The following is a 20,439-nucleotide window of genomic DNA, read 5'->3' on the forward strand; positions in this document are numbered from 1 at the left end:
CCAGTCTCTATAGATTTGCATATTCTCAACATTTCACTTGAATGGAGTCATATAGTGTGCCATCATCTTTTGTGTCTGTCTTCTTTTACTTAGCATTACATTTCCTCTCCCCTCCCCTCCCCTCCCCTCCCATCCTCTTCTCTGTTCTCTTTTCTGCAGAGTCTTGCTCTGTCGCCCAGGCTGGAGTATGGTGGCATGATCACGGCTCACTGTAACCTCAAACTCCTGAGCTCAAGTGATCCTCCTACCTCAGGCTCCAGAGTAGCTGGAACTACAGGCATGCACCACTATGCCTGGCTAATTTTTAAATTTTTTGTAGAGATGGAGTCTTGCCACGTTGCCCAGGCTGGTCTCAAACTCCTGGCCTCAAGTGATCCTCCTGCCTCAGCCTCCCAAAGTACTGGGATTGTAGGCGTGAGTCCCCGTGCCTGGCTTAGCATAACATTTCTGAGGTTTATCCTTGCTGCAGCGTGTATCCGTGCTTCATTCCTTTTTGTGGTTGATGATTCCTTTCATGCCATCTTGAGGGGGAGGTGTCTCTCTTGTCTAAGGCACACCCTGGCACCCTTTCTCATTTCCTCTGGAATGCTGGCATCACTTGTCCCCCTACTTCTGTATCTTCACCCTGTCCCTCCCTCTCTGCCCTTTCCCTTCAGCATGTACAATTGCTTCCAGCTCTCTCATTCGCACACACACACACACACACACACACACACACACAGTCTCTCATTTCTCTGCTTCCTTCTGGCTCCCCCTCCATCTCCTCCGTTTATAGTCCAGCTTCTCGAACCCATGGTCAACACATATTTTTCAATTACCCCCCTCCCACTTCTCCCTCACCCCTCTGCCTCTGGCTTCCGTCCCCAGGCTCCCCATACTGAATACCCCAATTCCATTGCCACCACCCTTAGTAAATGAAGGGACCTCAGTTTGCACTGCTGCCATGACCTCCCAAATGGTCACCCTGCCTCCAGACACCCCTGCATGTCACAGCCAGGATGATGTCTTACTGAAAAGTCACCCACCAAATAAAGTGCCTGATCCTTGTCCTGGTAATCAGGTCCCCTTCAAACCTGACTCTAATCCTTCTTTCAGGCTTTATCTTCTTCTCTTCTCTTAGAGAACTCTCCTCTCTGGCAAGCCTGAGCCGCATTCCATTCCCTGACTTCGGGTTCAAAGTCCAACTGCATCACTTGCTAGCTGTGTCACTTGGGCACCTAAACTTCTCTGGGCCTCAGTTTTCTTAGCTGTAAAATGGGCATAGTAGGTTGGATATATGAAAAATGCCAACACTCAGCCATAGGAACCTACAAAAATGGCAATTTCTAATGGTTCAGCCTAACATACTACTATTCAAAGGGTTGATGTGCGTGAAGTGTGAGCTTGGTGGCTGGCACATCTACAAGCTTCTCAGTCTCAAAGGTATCACCCTGCCCCTACGATGGGACGCTGCAAACTCTCTTGGGATGAATGCAGCCCGAGTCCCATGGGCCTTTCTAACCAGCCTCTGGAAGTCGTAGCTGTGCCTCTCAGCCCTGCCCCCTGGACCCAAGCCCTCTCTCTGCAGGGCTGAACCTCACGGAGAAAATAAAAAAGATCAAGATTGTCTTCACTCCCACCATCTGCAAGCAGACCTGTGCCCACGGACACTGTGCCAACAGCTGCGAGAGGGGTGACACCACCACCCTATACAGCCAGGGCGGCCATGGGCACGACCCCAAGTCTGGCTTCCGCATCTGTGAGTACCTTTCCTGCTCAGATGGTTCCCAGCTGGCCCTGGAGGGTGGATGGCCAGAGAGCCAGGCCTGTCTTGGACTGGAGCCTGCTGCTCCCAAACTGTGGCTCCTCAAGTTGTCCGAAATCACATGGGGAGCTGAGTCCTCACTTGGCAGCCTAGCTGTGTGACTCTTGGAGTCACATAACCTCTCTGAGTCCAAGTTTCCTCAACAGAGAAGAGACGGAGTTCATGATAATACCACTGCCCCATCTCCCAGGTTATTGTGGGGTGCAGGGAAAGGCCTAAACGAGCTTTTCAGGAAGGCAGGAGCTGGTTACTATCTACCCTTCTTCACTCTACATAAATGCAGTGGAAAGTCCCTGCATTTCAGGGGCCTCTGGGCTACAGAAGCCACCTAGGATCCGGGTTCTGCTGCCTGTGTCTCTGTGGTGGTCATGAGCCGCAGAGTGGGTGCTGTTGTTGTTCCACCACTGGTCACCTTGACGTTGCAGATTTCTGCCAGATCCCCTGCCTGAACGGAGGCCGCTGCATCGGCAGGGACGAGTGCTGGTGCCCCACCAACTCCACCGGGAAGTTCTGCCACCTGCCTCTCCCGCAGCCAGACAGGGAGCCTCCAGGGAGGGGCTCCCGCCCCAGAGCCCTGCTGGAAGCCCCCTTGAAGCAGTCCACCTTCACACTGCCGCTCTCCAACCAGCTGGGTGAGTACCAGCACCGCCGGGCCAGCGGGACCCTGGGAGGAGTGCCAGTTGGGTGGAGGCTGTCACAGTTGCTGTGCAAGGACAGGGAAACCGCCTGCAGTCCTTCCTTTACTATCAAACCCCCGTCTTTCTCCTGGCCCTCGGTGCTGAGTTTCATTCCCTAAACTCAGCCCTCTCCCACTGAAATTCGTCCACTTGTTTTTGCCCTCTCCCTATGCTGGGTACCTTGGGGAAGGCAAAACAGTGTAAGGGCAGGGAGCTGTCCTCAAGGAACCCATGGACTTGGGTAATAGAGGGAGAATGGATGGGAAATAGAATATCAGCATAAAACATTTCATTTCCCCTGCCTTCCATTATTAGGGGCCAAAAAAACTACAGAATGCTTTAAGAGATCAGGGGATGGAGAGGCTCCTAAGCCCAGAGTGCCTGGGACAGTTGCATGGAGGGGACAGACCGCAGTTAGGCCTTAAACAATGGGTAGCGTCTGGTGAAGGAGGGACTGGCATGAGCAAAGCCATGTAGGTGGCCACTGCAGGAGCCAGGGCCTGAAACTCCAGGGTTAGCCAGGGCCCTAGGGGAGGTGGAATCAGAAAGGTAGCTGGGAACGTGCTGATGCTCCTTCGGTGATGGAGTTTGCACTTCATCCCGTCCCCACAAGGGATCATTCTGGGGCTCTAACTTGCGAACAAAGAAATGGAGAGTTTTGGGGTGACACATAACCAGTGGCCTGCCTGGCCCAGGGCTGGTGGAGGCCCTTCAGAGGGTTGGAAAACAAGAGTGGGGCCCTGCTTCCCTGGCTCTGACCCCAGCCCCTGTGCCCAGCCTCCGTGAACCCCTCCCTGGTGAAGGTGCACATTCACCACCCGCCCGAGGCTTCAGTGCAGATCCACCAGGTGGCCCGGGTGCGGGGCGGGGCAGAGGAGGCCCTAGAGGAGAACAGCGTGGAGACCAGACCCCCGCCCCGGCTGCCTGCCAGCCCTGGCCACAGCCTCTGGGACAGCAACAGCATCCCTGTGCGGTCTGGAGAGCCCCCTCGGCCACGACCCCCAGCAGCACCCAGGCCTCGAGGACTACTGGGCCGGTGTTACCTGAACGCTGTGAACGGACAGGTGAGGACACAGCTCTGGCCACAGCCCTGGATGCTTCCAAGACAGCAACTGTCCCCAATCTGTCCTTTCCTTCCTCTCTGTCGTCTTTGTTCCTATGGAATGTGAGTGTCTGCACAGTCTCCCATTTCGCAGTTGGGAAAACCCAAGGCATGAAATTGCCGATGTATGGAGAAGCTGGGCCTCCTTCCTGGGCTCCACTTGGTGCCTGTCAATACCAGGCACACAGAAGAGGACCCAAGGAAGTTCCCCTCTGGAGGAGCTGTCACCAGCATCCTCAGGTGAAGGCAGCCTAGAATTTTGATTCTATGATCCCTGGCACATGGACCAGTGGGCTATTAGGATCTGGCCAGGAGCTTTGTAACCAGTTGAGAACACAGTTGGGGTCACAGAGGTGTGAAATTAGCAAATGGGGGTTAACCCCAAAGCCCTGGTGGTACAAAGATGAGAGATGCCATATTCCCCCCAGAGCGATCCTCAGCTCATAATGGGAAATCGGGAAAGCTTCTCTGAGGCCAGCCACCCAAGAATAGGGGTTAGACCAGACCCAGTATGGTTTTTCTTGGAGTTGCCAGGAAACTCCTTAGTTTCCAGAAACCCCTTCTGAGGTTAGGGAACTGGAGGAGGAGAGACAGCCAAGGGGCAAACACCCTGAATTCTCAGATCATCTCTAGCCTCTCAGCTTGGGGTGTCCCTGAGCCTGGGGCTCTGCTCACAAGGAAGGCCCACACTGTGAGTGACCCTGGGGTTCCCTGGAGGTCAAGAAAGGAAGCTCTTCCTTTAGGACCTCTGTGGTTGGGGCCATGGAGGGTGGTGGTTTGCAGCCCTATATATCTTGTGTCTAGGGATATCCCATCCACACACAGGTTCGGGTCTGCCAGAGTGCACAGTAGTCTTCCCTGCCTCCTTCTGGGATATGGGCTGACTCCCTTCTCCCCTTCTTTGGCTGGGGACATCCTCAAACAGAATGTGGGGAGTGAGTTCTGTGTCCTAGGCTTTCCCGGGACATCTGTGCACAGCCTGGGAGGGAACAGGGGGTGGTCAGGTATTCACAGGTGGCCATGGCCTCTCTTCCAGTGTGCCAACCCTCTGCTGGAGCTGACTACCCAAGAGGACTGCTGTGGCAGTGTGGGAGCCTTCTGGGGAGTGACTTTGTGTGCCCCATGCCCACCCAGACCAGGTGAGTGCTGGGGGCCAAGGTCAAGAATTGTGGGGGAAGCCCTCTCAAGGCCTGGCCTCTGCTGCCAGAGTTTCCCCTCCAGGGTATCAGAGTCCAGGCCAGTAGAACAGGCTGTAAACTGCAGACTTCCCAGACCTGCATTGCAGGTGTTTCTGGCTGGCACTGAGCCTCCTGGCAGCCCTCTGCTGGTACAGCCCGGCCTGCCTGCTCCATCTGATTGCTGCAGGGGCCTGCTCCCTCTTGCAGAGATTCTTGCTCAGATTTGAGGGATTTTATTCAGTGCTCCTCTACATACCCCTGCCCAGATACCAGGGCCCCAGAGTTCTTGATTCGGTGACCCAGTGTTTTCCTCATTCTCTCCCGGGTGGGGCCCCAGGCCTCCTCTTTACCTCCTTAGCTCCCGTTCTAGCCTCCCTCTCTTTGAATTAGGGTTCAACGTCTATCCTAGATGTCCTCATCCTTGGGATATGGGAACCCTAGTTCCTTGCCCTCTGTTGGATGATGGGAAAAACCTAACGTGTTCACTCATTCATTCCTTCCTTCATTCAAAAAATACTCACTGGGTGCCTTGTATGTGCCAAGACCTGAGATTTCAGGAGTGAGCGAATGCCTGTTCATGATGCTCTCCCGAGTCTTAGTCATACAGTTGGGAGGAGGGTGACCAGATGCCTGCGCCTGAGTGTGGCTTCTGCTCACTTGGTCTGTCTTCTCCCCTCAGGCCTCTTCCTGGGCCTGGGCTTGAGCCTGGTGTGTATTTCTTTTGCCTGTCAGCAGTTAGCTTTGTCTTGTTGTTTTGTTTTGTTTTGTTTTTCTACTTCAGTTTTCTGTGGAAGGTCCATCAGCTTTGTCAGGGGGCTGGACAGGAGCCCAAAGGTGGGAGGGGCAGGGCTGTTCCTCGCATCAAACTCAGCTGTGAAGCAGTGACTATATTTTCCAAACTAAAAATAAGTGTAGACAGTTTCACAGTGTGGTAGAATTTTTGGCAAAGTAGCCAAGGGTAGCATTCAGCTCCCAGGCTCAAATGTCTAACACATGTAGGTAACCAATCCCAGCTCTTCCTGATAACCTCTCTCCGTGTCAGTGTCCTGATCTGTAAAATGAAGATAGTAATTGTGCCAGCCTTGTAGGCTGCTGTAGAGATTAAATGAAATGATGCACGTGCTTAGTATTAGGTCAATAAACTGGCTATTACTGTCATTATCATTATTGTTATTAGAAAGTATCCCTCAAGAAAGGGAAAATAGAATGGACCCACTGCCCTACCAGGAGATGTGCGTCAAACTGTCCAGGTCTCCCCTGTAGACTGGAGATGTTTTTGCCACTTTTCTTCTTTCCTTGTTTTCTTTTCTCTTTCTCATCAGGCGTTGAACCCTTGAAACTTCTGTAGTCCACATTCTAATCAGTTGACAAATATTTACATTGACCAAGCACCCATGTGAGGTGGCCATAGTGTGCAAGCCCTGGACAGACAGTGGAGAAGGCAGTAAAAACCACACTGTCCTATCCAAGCTTAAAATTTAATGGGGAGTCACAGATGGCTGGTGGGCATCAGAAATGAAGAGATTTGAGCAGTGTCTGGTCAAGTGCTGAGTGCTGTGCAAACACAGGCAGTGGAACCCAGGCCCCTCATAGGTCCAGTAGCACCTTTGTGCAAATTAGAAGAACCTGCCCTTCCATTTATTCAGAATCATCTTCATAAATATGCCAATCTAGGATGCCAATGATTCCCTTAGAGGTGGTGCTTTTGTGCAGTGCACAACCTGCACATCTGTACACTATGGGATGGGGGCCCTAGCTAAAGCCGGTGGATCAGGGAAAGCTTCTCAGAGGAGATGACATCCAGGATGAGCTTTGAAGAATAATTAGGGGTAGGACAAGTTAAAGAGCGGGGAAGAGTTTAACAACTCAAGCAAATTGCATATGCAGGTTAAGACCAAGAGAGTGAGCAACGTTTCCTGGAGCACAGTGTGACTCTTGCTGAGCCCTGCTCGGCCCTGGCCCTCCTGTAGAAAGGCAGGCATGTCAGAAGGGTTAGGGGCCAGGGCTTCCAAGTCCCTGGTCTGGGCAGGTTCTGATTCCCAAGAGCTGGCTCATTCTGACAAGTGGGTGGGGGTCTCTCCCCCTTTACTCCATCAGCCCTCTGAGAGGCATGCAGTACCCACCACTGACCGAGGTGCTGACCTGCCCTGGGACCTCCTGACCCAGTGGGGCTGTCCTATGAAGGAGCTGGCTTTTCTAGGTTGTGGGAGCAGTGAGGTTTCATCCAAGTGGCAATTAACAGCCTTAGAATTTTCTTCTCCAGCTCGGTGTGGTGGCTCACGCCTGTAATCCCAGTACTTTGGGATGCCAAGGTGAGCGGATCACAAAGTCACAAGTTCAAGACCAGCCTGGCCAAGATGGTGAAACCCCAGCTCTACTGAAAAATACAAAAATTAGCCAGGCATGGTGGCTTGCACCTGTAGTCCCAGCTACTCAGGAGGCTGAGGCAGGTGAACCCAGGAGATGGAGGTTGCAGTGAGCCTAGATCATGCCACTGCTCTCCAGCCTAGGCAACAGAGCAAGACTCTGTCTCAAATAATAATAATAATAAGAAGTTTCTCCTCCTTGTCTCGGGGCTCAGAAGCTGTCACAGTGTTGCCCCTGGGGTCTGAGAAATAATGAAGGGGAAGGGCAGGCTGAGCTGCCAACAGCTGGGGTGTAAGGAGTGGAGTGGCGCAGCTGAGGAACAGGCTTTCAGAAGGCCCTTTCCCAGAATCCCGCTTAATCGCTGGGATCCTCCTCACGGCTGAGGTCTACGCCCCTCCTGGAACCTGGGCAAGGCTTCAGGCCTAAGGTGTCCTCGATTAGGCCACCAAGCATGATCCTGAGCTCTTGAGATGTAGCCCCCTGGGTGGGGTGTCAGCAGTCAGGGCACTACAGGGTCCTGGGGTCAGTATCTCCTCTCTAATTCACTAAGCCAATCTGACAGTGATGATAGTGAAAATGAAAATAGAGCCACTCTGGATTCTTCCTTTATATGTCACATCTGCCGCTTATAGGATTGGAGCAGAGAGTGGGAGCACAGGGCCTGCCTGTCCTGAGCTCTGGAACCCATCAGGGATGCAGAGATGTAGGATGTAGGTCCATGACAGGGCTGGCTGCTGCCATTGGAGGATTCTGGGCCTGTCCCCCTCAATCAGGGCTGACAGGCACAACAACCACATCCCCAGATCTTGGAAGCACTTCTGAGAGTAGGGGAGCCCTCCGCTGGAAGGGTGGGGAGAAGAAAAGGCCAGGGTCTGTACTGAAGCGGCCACCTGCGGGCCCACTTGCTCCACTCCTGGTCCCACCTGTGTGCCAGCCTCGAGAGCTCAGCCCGCCTGATGCCGAAGGACCGTGCTCCAAATACAGCTGATGAGCTTGGTTCGAACAGGGCTGGAGCCCAGTGGCGGTGGGCATGAGGGCAGAGCTCTGTGGATCAGGTGGGTATAGAACACGAATCATACCCCTCCCCCAACACACCCAACGCTCAGCCCTTGCCCTCACTCTGACCCGTCCCAGATGGTGGCCTCCCCACTGTGTTCAGAACATCTCAGCACGCTGGGCACCAGGGCACAGTCCCTGGAATGTCAAGCATCCCAGCACACTGAGCAAGAAATAACAAAGACCGGGGCAACATAAACACTGAAAATACATGAAAGTGCAGCTGGGCATTGTATAGAGAAGGGACAAGATGTTGGGGAGCCTTGTTTGCATTGATAGAGTGCCAGGCACCTTGCTTCATGCCTGAGCCTGGGGCTGGGGTGGGCATGTTTCTTTAAGTGGGCATGACAAGGAAGCTTCTGTACAAGAAGCAGAGGAGGAAAAGACAAACTGCCAGGGCAGGTTGGGGAAAGGTTGGCAAGACAGGTGGGACTTCTGGGTCCTAGATCATCCCAGCCTCAGTGGCTTTGCCTCTCTGAGCCCCTATTTCTCCTCTGGTAAAATAGGATTCTGCTTATTGAGGGAAGCCTTTGTCATCTGCAATGAGGTATTCTAGCGAATCAGGTGGCGATGGGAGTGATAGGGTGAGCAGCCTGGAGGTGGCTTAATGGTTTCCCTTCAGTCACCTTTTGGCTTTGAGGCTCTGTGCTGGACTGTCGAAGAAGTTCCCAGCAGAATGCTGCTATTCCTGACGTGGAAAAGGACGCCTTAAAGTCTTAGTTGCAAGGCATAGGCAAATCCCTTTTTTTTTCCAGAATGCCACAGAGCTTGTCCATGGAGAGCTGGCCCAGGAGTCAGTCTCGACTGGCCCACAGTTCCCCTCTGCTCCCTTCACTCAGAATACTAGAGGCCATGTGTACCCCGCTGAGCTCCCAGGACTTAGCCTGAGCCATGTCTTCCTGACCCCTTGTGATTTATCAAAGGGTCCCAGCTCACAGCCTCTTCAATCCTCCTGCCAGAGTCTGGAGAACACATGGCTCTCAAAAACCACTTTGATTGAGGCCACATTTTTGAGTTTTCATCTGAGAAAGGCAGACATCTGGGTTGACTGGAAAGTTGGCCACTGCCCCATCTGGCTTGGCACTGGCTGTGTCAACCCCAAGGCCCCTTTGCTGGGACAGGCGGGGCTGGCACATGGCTCGGGGCCTGCGGTGGTGAGCTCCAGCTGTTGGCCACGAGATTGTCTTCCCATTTGCCTGGGGTGGGATGAGTTCACCTCTGAACCCAGGGCCCCCGGTATCTCCAGGGAGAGCGGATTCTCTTGCTCTGCCTTTTCAAGGAATTCTGCACCTTTCTCAAGCCAAGAATAGCCGCTGGTTCCTGAACGTTCACACTGCACTGGGCCCTTCACCTGTTCTGTCCCACTGAATTTTTACAACCAGCTGCAAGCCCAAGATTTTTAACCCCATTTGATGGATGAGGCAAATGGAGCTCCAAGAAGGCTGGGGAACTTGTCCAAGGTCACACATCTGGGGCAAGTAGAGCCGAGAATCCAACCACAGTGTGTCTGATTCTCAGCTGAGCGAGATCTCCCTAATCATTCTGGAGAGATCTGAGCCTCCCTGAAGGAAATAAAGATGAGGGTGCGAGACTGGAATTCCACAGTAAAGAGGATGCGCATCAGGACTGGGTTTAGTGAGTTACTTGCGAGATGTCTGTCAAGAAGGTTCGGGTTGGATAGAGGGGCAGGTTCTCAGCACGGAGCCCCAGCCTGAGTTAAGAGGAAGAGCTGCCCTAGGGAGGAGAGTGTGGGAACCTCGTGTGGTTGTCGAGAGAAATATCCAGTGTGTGATGTTTCTGGTAAGCAGAGCTTGACTTGACACTCATCATGAAGGACAGACTATTAAAAACTGCAGGTGCCCAGCAATAAAATGGGTTGTGCCTAGAAGTAGTGGGCTCCAGGTCACAGGGAGAATGTCAACCAAGAGCAGGTTTTTCATAGGAGTTGACAAAGAAAATTGATTTTTTGAGGGAATGGGGGTTTTTAGAAATCTTTGAAAGTTTATTTGAAACCCTCAACAGAAAGAAGGCTTTGCTTCAGTCCTGACACTGGCCCATGACGCGTGTTATAGGTGCAGCTTTGTGATGCCAGCGCCTGGGGAGGGTGGGTATGTGAGGGTGCTGGGGGCATGAGGGGCAGAGAGCCTTAGGGCAGGTCACAGCAGCAACACCATTATTATCATCCTCGTCATCATTCGCAACCATTTATTCAGAGCGCTTATAAGTGCCAGGCACCGTGCTAAGTGCTTTCTCATTTTCTTGCATCCTAACATTTCTAGATGTTGGATGCCATTATCTCCATTTTACGGAAGAGAAAATTGGGCCTGAAACCCCGGGCCTATCTGACTCCAGACCCCTACTTCCAGCCACTCTGTTAACAGCCTCTCTGCGTTGCTTCTTGCGCGGGGCACAAGCATTTGCTGAACTAGAGGACCCTGGCTTGGGGAACAGCTGTTCTGGGGTGGGGCTCCTGTTCTCTGGGATTCTGGATGAAATGCCCAGTCCCCTACCCTAAAGAAATGGGATTTTCAGTATTCCAGTTGTCGGCTGAAAAGGCAGTGTCTCTTTGGCTCAGAGAGGTCCTGAGAGCTTCTTCCAAGGCACTTGAATCCTGCTGGGAATTGTGCCTTGGGCTTAAGTGAGCCCCCTCCCTACCCAGCAGGGGTGAGTGTCACTGACATGTGGCATTTCTGGCCTGGAGAGCAGAGGAAGGGCTGGGGTGGGGTGGCTAGGTGGCACCTGCCTGAGCCAAGGGTCCGACCAGACCCTTTCCACCTCACTATGTGGTAACTCTGGTTCTGTCTCGCTCTGAGGAGGCAGTCAGAAGCCATCTTTGGGCAGAATATCCATAATCACTGGGGGTCCCACTGGTCCTTCACCAAGGAGGGAAATCTGAATAATGGACATCATGAGAATTCTGAAAATGGGAAAAGCATTGTGCTCAGAGTTGTACATGCTTATTTTGTGTTCATAGTAACCCCATGAAAAGGGACTTGCCATCTCCATTTTACTGAAAAGAAAACCCAGGCTCAGAGAGGTTGTGTAACTTGTCCAAATTCACCCAGCTAGTTAGAGCCAACGGGCCAGCATGCTATCCTTGAGATTGTGTGGAAGGAGGAAGGGAAGGAGGGAGGAGGGAGGAGGGAAGGAGGGAGGAGGGAAGGAGGGAGGAAGGGAAGGAGGGAGGAAGGGAAGGAGGGAGGAAGGGAAGGAGGGAGGAGGGAAGGAGGGAGGAGGGAGGAGGGAGGAAGGGAAGGAGGGAGGAAGGGAAGGAGGGAGGAGGGAAGGAGGGAGGAGGGAGGAGGGAAGGAGGGAGGAGGGAAGGAGGGAGGAGGGAAGGAGGGAGGAAGGGAAGGAGGGAGGAGGGAAGGAGGGAGGAGGGAAGGAGGGAGGAAGGGAAGGAGGGAGGAGGGAAGGAGGGAGGAGGGAAGGAGGGAGGAAGGGAAGGAGGGAGGAGGGAAGGAGGGAGGAGGGAGGAGGGAGGAAGGGAAGGAGGGAGGAGGGAAGGAGGGAGGAGGGAAGGAGGGAGGAGGGAAGGAGGGAGGAGGGAGGAGGGAGGAAGGGAAGGAGGGAGGAGGGAAGGAGGGAGGAGGGAAGGAGGGAGGAGGGAAGGAGGGCAGGCAGGCACGCTCCATAGGGACTATGTCAGGCATCTTGTGAGGTTCAGTCTGACATTCATTGTTTCAGCAAACCTAATCCTCACATTGACTCCACAAACTGAATTTTTGTCCCCACTTCTACAGATGGAAAAATTCAGGCTGAAGAAGGTTAAGAAATGTGCCCAGGTATACATGTATCCATCTGAGGTTTGCAAATCAGTGGGCCAAGGCTCCCGCTTGCTCCCACGTCCCTGTGGCACTGAGCTTGGCCTCACCAGGTGTGCATGTATCTGTTCCTGGGCAGAAGGGCCGTGCAGTGGGGACCCCTCACATCCCCTGCTGCAGGCACCTGTCATCACAGACTGAGATCGGCACAGCTTGTCCACAGCCCTGTGGCCAGACATGTCTTCACCTTTTCCACAGCTCTACTTGTGGAGTCAGTGCCAAAACTGTCTCGAGAAATTAGTTTGCCTTTACTGAGGCCTCCTTGGGAGTCCCAGCAGCCGACGGGGAGAATTAGCAGGGCAGGAGCAGGCTGTGGGGTTACTATGAACACAAAATAAGCATGCACAACTCTGAGCACAATGCTTGTTCCATTTTTGGAATTCTCATGATGTCCATTATGCAGCCAGAGGCCCATCTGCTGCTTTCTCCAGTCTGTGAGCAACTGAGGCCCAGCAGAGGGTGGACAGGGCCAAGGCCAATGACCAGTAGACCATGTGTCCCAATGTCCTTACCAGGAAGGTTCCCCACGTCCGCCCTGCATGCTTCATGGGCATTTGTGATGGGAACTCCTGGAGTTCAGGTCAGTCTCCACTGACCCTCGGCAGCTGCTTTGGCTTTCCCAAGTCTAAGGACACCACAGCCCTGTGAGGTCTCCTTGAAGCATCCGTGGGACTCGTGGCTTAGCCACTCTCTCTCCTCAGAGCTCACACATTCTCTTCTTTCTACTCTCTGACCTCTTACCCCTTGTGATAGCCTTGATCTGGCTGAGGAGCTATGAGGGGTAGGACGGGCTCTATGCCATCTCCTTTGTCAATCCTGCCCGGCACTCATCAGGCATCTGACTGGTTCTTCGGACCTCCTTCTGAGTAACCCTACTTTTTTGTTTTTTTCTTATTCCCTCTCCTGATCCCATCATTAAAAACAGGGTAGAGGTTTCCTAGGAAGGGTGTTAGGTTTTCTGCTAGGCAGGTACCTCCGCTGCACCCTAGGGATGTCTGACTGGACACCTCAAAGGCTTTTCATGAATTTATTTATTTATTTGGAGGCAGTAGGGAGAATGGTTCAGAATTTCTCCTCTGGAGCCAGACTGCCTGAGTTCATAATCCCAGCTCTATCCACCAGCTGGGTGACCTTGGGTTTGTTTCATGTCCTCATCCATCTTATGGATGAACCTCTGTTTGCTCATCCCTAAAATGGGAATAATATTAGTAAGACTCTCCATGGGCTGTTATGAGGATTAGCTAAGTGAATTCATGTAAAGCCTTTAAAATAGGGCCTGGCCCATAGTAAGTGCCATTTGAGTGTTTGCTCTTTATTTGTTCCTCTTTTGGCTGAGTGTCCACACAGCTCTAATTGTCATGCTTGGCACTAGAGACCTAGCAGTGATGAAGAAGGCAAGGTCCTTGTCTTCACGTAGCTGACACTTTGTGGAGAGATGGCAAAGTCAGCAGGCAGCCACGACACACCGTGAACTGAGTTTTTCAGCTCAAAAGCTAGTGCTGTGACTCAGGCAGGCCTACGTGTGTTGGGAGCATGGCAAGAAGGACACCTGGTGTGGGTGACAGGGACAGTGACAGGTACCACCTGCCTTCACCTGTCACAAAGCTCACTGGCTGCGGAATGCTCACCGTGAGCCACATGGCCATCTAAACTTCCACTTTCTCCCAAGGAGGTTTAACCTGAATTACTTATGTATTTTTAAGACAGGGTCTCACTCTGTTACCCAGCATGGAATGCAGAGGCATGACCTTGACCCACTGCAACCTCCACCTCCCAGGCTCAAAGAATTTCTCCCACCTCAGCCTCCTGAGTAGCTGGGACCACAGGCTGATGCCACTGCACCCAGCCGACTTTTTGTATTTTTGGTAGAGACAGGATTTTGCCATGTTGCCCAGGCTGATCTTGAGTTCCAGAGCTCAGGCAATTCACTCGCCTCAGCCTCCCAAAGTGCTGGGATTATAGGCATGAACCACTGTGCCTGGCCTTAACCTGATTTTTTGGATTCAATGCTGTACTTGGTCTTAGAGAAACTGAGAACTAGCCGCTTGTAGACTGCCTCTGGGAGCCATGAGGAGGGGCACTGAGGGCCCTGGTTTAGGGGTGGAGGATGCTGACAAAAATGGGAGTTTCCCCAGAGACAGTGGCTTGGCATTTGTTTCTCTCTAGAAACCTGCCTTCATGAAGAGCTGCCCACGCAACACTCCCTTCAGGCCAGCGAGGGGCCAGGTCCCCCTTATTAAGGAAGAGACCACTTTATGTAAAAAGCACATACGTGTATCCAGAATAATGGGCGGACCCAGCTCTGCTCAGCTTGACTCATTCCTCCAGTTCTCAGTTTTCCACAGGTGCCAGCAGCTGGTTCCACTCTTGCTTCCTGCTCTAATCCAAGCTTTCTGCTGCTCTCCTTCTGATCATTAAAGAAGCAGGGGCCTCTGGTTAATTTCTCTCTCCCTCTCTCTCTCTCTCTCTCTCTCTCTCTCTCTCTCTCTCTCTGTCTGTCTCTCTTTGAGACAGGATTGTCTCAAAGACGATCACAGCTTACTGCAGTCCTAACCTCCCAGGCACAAGAGATCCTCCTGCCTCAGCCCCCAGAGTAGATGGGACCACAGGCACAAAACCATGCCTGGTTAATATTTGTATTTTTTTTTTTTTTTTTTAGAGATAGGGTTTTGCCATGTTGCCCAGGCTGGTCTCGAACTCCTGGACTCAAGCAATACTCCTGCCTCGGTCTCCCAAAGTGTTGGGATTACAGGTGTGAGCCACCATGCCCAGCAACATTTCTCCCCTCTGACATCTAGAGAGGTGATATCATCCTGGCCTGCTGGCTCACTAGCTCTTCCTCATCTGTCTCTCCCTCCCTCCCTCCTGGCCTGCTGGCTCACTCAGCTCTTCCTGATCTCTCTCTCTCTCCCTCCCTCCCTCCCTCCTTCCCTCCTGGCCTGCTGGCTCACCCAGCTCTTCTTGATCTCTCGGTCTCTCTTAGAGATGCCAGTGGAAGGCAGGGGAAAGGATGTGGCCTTCACAGCCAGAGGCCCGCTTTTAACCCTGCCTCTGCTCTAGCAACTTTGTTACCTGGATCAGTTACCACTCACTGAGTCTTGCTTTCCTAATCTGTAAAATGGGGGTGACGGTCCCTGCCGTAGGGAGTAATCATTGTGAGAAACAGACAGGACCCTATGCAGGCATGGCCTTGAAGCTCTAAAGCCCTGGAAAAACGTGTACTTGGTCTCTTTCCTCGGCCTTCTGGCAGCAGCCTAGCAGCATTTTTTCCCACCTTCTGCTCCTCCTAATGTTCACGGGCAACGTCTAATCAGCCTGCCTTCTGAATTTCTCCAGGTGACTTCTCTTTCTTCCCTCCTCCTCTGTCCTCAGTTTATCCTACCAGGCCCCACACCAGGGATGTGCACATTTCCCAGCCTCACTCCCATCTTTCCATTTCCTTCTCAGCGTGTTCAGAATCCCCTTGTGTCCCCACAGGAGCGGCCTTCTAGGCTGGACCCTGGCTCCTCCATGGAACGTGCAAACCCGGAGCGGGCCAGTCCTGGCAGGAAAACATTTTTGAACTGTGGTTTACATTTTTTAATCTTAAAAAAGTTAAGCATTACTAATTTATGTCCTTACTTGGTCTTTCCCTCTGTCAGACTGTCACATGTCATGCTTGGCACACAGTGTGTCCTCAGGGAAGAGTGGGGCTTCCAAGAAAATGTGGCACCTCCTTCTACTTGTCTTTGGCGTATTACAGCACAGTGCGGTTTACAGTGCTCTGTTTACTGGTTGTTTTAGTTATGTGGTCTGGTGTTAACTAAACCACACTAAATGGAGAGGTGACTCTTACAAGTTCCTGCAAAGAAACTGTGTATACAAAATAATACTAGTCCATTGATCATAAGCAATCATTAAAAACTGCAATGCTGACACTTGTCAGGGGGGTTCACTGTGCCATCAGCCATGTTACAAGGTAAAAAGAGTGACAGCCTATCAGATGTGACCCCCAAGTACTCCAGGATCCAAATGATCAAGAAGATTCTATGAAATATAGATTGATATCACCATTACTAATAACAAATCTTACACTAAGTGTGTAAGTGCCCAGAGAGAGCAGCTAATGGTGAAATAAAAGCTATCTTGATTAGGAAAACATTTTAAACAACCAAGACACTCAAACTTTGCTGTACAATTGGACAAGAGTATAGGTATCTCTAACATGCCTCTTGGTATTTGCAAGAATTCATTTCAACAATAAAAATGTATGAAGAACTGGGTGCTGTGGCTCACACCTATAATCTCAGCACTCTGGGAGACCGAGGCAGGCAGATCACGTGAGGTCAGGAGTTTGAAACCAGCCTGGCCAACATGGTAAAACCCCGTCTCTAGTAAATATACAAAAGCATGGTGGCAGGTGCCTGTAATCCCAGCTACTCGGGAGGCTGAGGCAGGAAAATCACTTGAACCCAGGAGGTGGAGGTTGCAGTGAGCCGAGATCATGCCACTGCACTCCAGCCTGTGTGACAGCAAGACTCTGTCTCAAAAATATATATATAATTCTTTTAGTAAACCACTAAAGGATGAACCAGTGAACATATATTCTCAATAGTAAATGACTTCCTGGATGACAATAAGCTTTAGCAAATAACTCTGACAGTGTAGCTGCGGGTGTTATGACTGGGAGAAAAAGGAATTGGGATAAGGTAACAGAGATAGAGGGTGCTGTCTGTGCAGCATTCAGAGACAAGCTATTGCCACAAAGGAGTTAAAGCTAGAAGAAGGCAAATTGCTATAGGAAACTATCATGCAGCTAGCTTTATAGAGCAAGACCTTTGAAATATCATGGTATCTTTTTTTTCTTTTTTTTGAGACGGAGTTTCGCTCTTGTTACCCAGGCTGGAGTGCAATGGCGCGATCTCGGCTCACCGCAACCTCCGCCTCCTGGGTTCAGGCAATTCTCCTGCCTCAGCCTCCCGAGTAGCTGGGATTACAGGCACGTGCCACCATGCCCAGCTAATTTTTTGTATTTTTAGTAGAGACGGGGTTTCACCATGTTGACCAGGATGGTCTCGATCTCTTGACCTCGTGATCCACCCGCCTCGGCCTCCCAAAGTGCTGGAATTACAGGCTTGAGCCACCGCGCCCAGCCATCATGGTATCTTTATGGAACTTTATATGGAATAAGATCTGTGGCAATTGCTCATACCTGCTTAGAATTGCTGACTATCTACAAGCAATAAAATTGTGAAACTTGGCCAGGCACAGTGGCTCATGCCTGTAATCGCAGCACTTTGGGAGGCTGAGGCGGGCAGATCACAAGGTCAGAAGTTTGCGACCAGGCTGGCCAATATGGTGAAACCCTGTCTCTACTAAAAATATAAAAATTAGCTGGGGGTGGTGGCACGCACCTGTAGTCCCAGCTACTTGGGAAGCTGAGGCAGAAGAATTGCTTAAACCTGGGAGGTGGAGGTTGCAGTGAGCCAAGATCGTGTCACTGCATTCCAGCCTGGGTGACAGAGTGAGGCTCCATCTTAAAAAAAAAAAAAAAAAAAAAAAAAAAAAATTGTGAAACTTATAGCCGAGTTTTCTTTTGTTTTACAAAAGATGGTATTCCCCTGCCTTTTCCTCTGATGAGAGGTGGCGATCAGTAGTATGCCTCCTGCTAGAGCTTTTCAAGAGGGTTGGCACACTAGTCTGTTCCTGCGAAGTAATAGAGATCTTTTCCTTGTTTTTATTTGATGTCAACTATTTGGGGTTTTTTTTTTTCTCTCTGTAAAGTAAGGGGAAATGTGATATCAAGGCAGGATGCATATCAGCGTAAAATACTAAGAATCATTTCCTTGTTGGTCAATCTGCAGACATCTTCTGTGTCTTTTTATTATTTCAAAATAAAAAGCAAAAAGTAATAAAATCCATATTTTATAACATTACATATAGTATAGTATATACTATATGTAATGTTATAACTATATATGTGAAGTATATAATATCATTTTTCTTAGTATTAAAAAATTTTAATTGACAAAAATTGTATATATTTGTGGTGCATAACTGGTTTGTTTGTTTTGAGATGGAGTCTCACTCTGTCGCCCAGGCTGGAGTGCAGTGGCACAACCTCAGCTCACTGCAACCTCCCCTTCCTGGGTTCAAGCGATTCCCCTGCCTCAGCCTCCCAAGTAGCTGGGAATACAGGCATGTGCCACCATGCCCAGCTAATTTTCATGTTTTTAGTAGAGATGGGGTTTCACCATGTTAGCCAGGCTGGTCTTGAAACCCTGACCCGAGGTGATCCTCCCGCCTTGGCCTCCCAAAGCCCTGAGATTATAAGTGTGAGTCACTATGCCCAGCCGTTGCACAACTGTTGTTCTGAAATAGGTATACATTGTAAAGTGTCTAGTTAACATGTGTATTACCTCACGTACTTATTTTCTGTGATGAGAACACTTAAACTCTACTCTCAGCAATTTTTGAGAATACAAGAAACTCTTATTAACCATATTCACTATGTTATACAGATCTTTTGAACTTATTCCTCCCATGTCTAGTCAAAATGTTGTACCCCTTGATCAGTATCTCCCCTCTTTCCCAGGCCCCGGTAACCACCATTCTACTCTGCTTCTGTGGATTTGCTTTTCTTAGTTCTCATATGAAAGTAAGGTCATGTGGCATTTGTCTTTCTGTGCCTGGCTTATTTCACTTAGTACTGCTTTTAATAAAAGTGAGGTGGAGGCCAGATGCAGTGGCTCATGCCTGTAATCTCAGCACTTTGGGAGGCCGAGGCGGGTGGATCACAAGGTCAGGAGTTCAAGACCAGCCTGGCCAACATGGTGAAACCCCATCTCTACTAAAAATATAAAAATTTGCTGGGTGTGGTGGTGCATGCCTGTAATCCCAACTTCAGGGCTGGGGCTCTCTGCTGCCAGGTGGGCTGGACATCCAGACTGTACCTGCTCCCTAGCACAGGTGATAGAGGAGCCCAAGGGCCCTCCAGTTAAACCTGTTTGTATCTCCATTCTTCAGCCTCCCCAGTGATTGAGAATGGCCAGCTGGAGTGTCCTCAGGGGTACAAGAGACTGAACCTCACTCACTGCCAAGGTAGGACCCCCAGGGCCAGGGCTGGGCTCAGGGATGCCAGGGCACACTCCCAGCACCAGACAGGAGGAGTGTCTGTCACTGCCCAAGTGGTCTCCACTAAGCCCAGCTTGGGGGAGTGGTGGGGAGCTGCTGGTTCCAGGGGCCTAAGGAAATCCGGGGACTTGCTTGAGAGTGACAGAGAGCTCTGCAGGGCTGTGTCTGAAGGGGCAACCCCAGTCCCTGTGCTTCTACTTTCCTCCTGAGCTTGTCTTGGGAAGAATTTCAACCCCAGGGTGGGAAATCAAGTCAGTCCGAGTTGGGGAGGGCCTCTGTGAGTTTTTCCCAACTAAGAAGCTTTAGCTACTCAGGCCTCCCTCCCACCTGCTTCCACACACAGCCAGGAAGAGGGACAGGGAACATGGGGGCTTCCTGCCAAGGACAGGCTCCTGGGGCTGGCAGAGGCCAGCGGGGAACAAAGTGGCTTTCCTGTGGGAATCTTTGACAACTGGACAAATAATTGTCTGTATGGCTTGCCTTGGGTGGCACTGGGTCAGAGACAGGGGATTGACCCAGATGGCCTCCAAGGTACCCTCCCCCAGAACTTGCTTCAGAGAGAAGACTGAAGAAGCCCTGCATGGCTGGGCTGTCTCCCTGGGGGGGTGCCAGGCTGCAGAAGTAATTCCTAGCCTGTGGATCAGCAAAGGTGCTTGGGCGAAGCAAAAGGGCGGGCCTCTGGCCCAGTCTCATCCAGGGTCACACTCCCTCAGGAGGCAGTGGTCTGAGGGCCAAGTAGACAGTGGATGTGGGGACAAGTACGTATGTTTGCCCTTGGAGGGCACAGCAGGGCTGTTCATATCTAAACTGTCACCAGCTGCTTTTCCTCCTGGTAGATTTCCCAGTCTGGAGCTTTAAGTTCATTCTAAGGATCTCAACTGGGCTCTCTGCCTTTCCTCCTCTGAGCCCCAAGATTCAAGACACCAAAAGACCTTCCCCCAGGAGGCCCTGCCCCTGAAACCTCCCCTTCCCATGTCTGTGGCTGTGGTCTCCGTGTCTGCGAAGGGACCTGCTTACTCTGCATCCACACGCATCATCCCTCCTCTCTCTCCATCCTTCCCTCCTACTTCCACAGAGTATTAGAGGGGAGGTTATATGGGCTACAAACACTGGGCCAGGTGCTGAGTCCACAGTGATGGAGAAGACACAGTCCTGCCCCAGGTGAATGAACAATCACATGTAATAAGCGGAGTGTTCTTGAGAGGAAGCAGCAGTCACTGAGTGCTACAGGATCCCATGGTGGGGGCCCCTTCCCAGACTGGGAGGATCAGGAAAAGCTTCCTGGAAAAAGTGATACCTAAGCCAAGACTTTAAAAAT

At 51.4% G+C, this 20,439-nt stretch overlaps 1 protein-coding gene across 5 annotated transcripts in view; it reads left to right on the forward strand.

Annotated features, from left to right (window-relative positions):
• LTBP2 (latent transforming growth factor beta binding protein 2) overlaps nucleotides 1–20,439 on the forward strand; it is a 117,359-nt gene that overhangs the window by 61,767 nt on the left and 35,153 nt on the right. For all 5 annotated transcript variants that reach the window (XM_074392977.1, XM_039469456.2, XM_010335285.3 and 2 more), the window contains exons 5-9: nucleotides 1,568–1,738; nucleotides 2,230–2,436; nucleotides 3,259–3,545; nucleotides 4,620–4,722; nucleotides 19,014–19,088. In XM_074392977.1, the coding sequence (XP_074249078.1) occupies nucleotides 1,568–1,738; nucleotides 2,230–2,436; nucleotides 3,259–3,545; nucleotides 4,620–4,722; nucleotides 19,014–19,088 (843 nt within the window). The remainder of the gene's footprint in view (nucleotides 1–1,567; nucleotides 1,739–2,229; nucleotides 2,437–3,258; nucleotides 3,546–4,619; nucleotides 4,723–19,013; nucleotides 19,089–20,439) is intronic.

Source organism: Saimiri boliviensis, chromosome 2, assembly GCF_048565385.1.
Source record: "Saimiri boliviensis isolate mSaiBol1 chromosome 2, mSaiBol1.pri, whole genome shotgun sequence".
NCBI classification, from domain to species: domain Eukaryota; kingdom Metazoa; phylum Chordata; class Mammalia; order Primates; family Cebidae; genus Saimiri; species Saimiri boliviensis.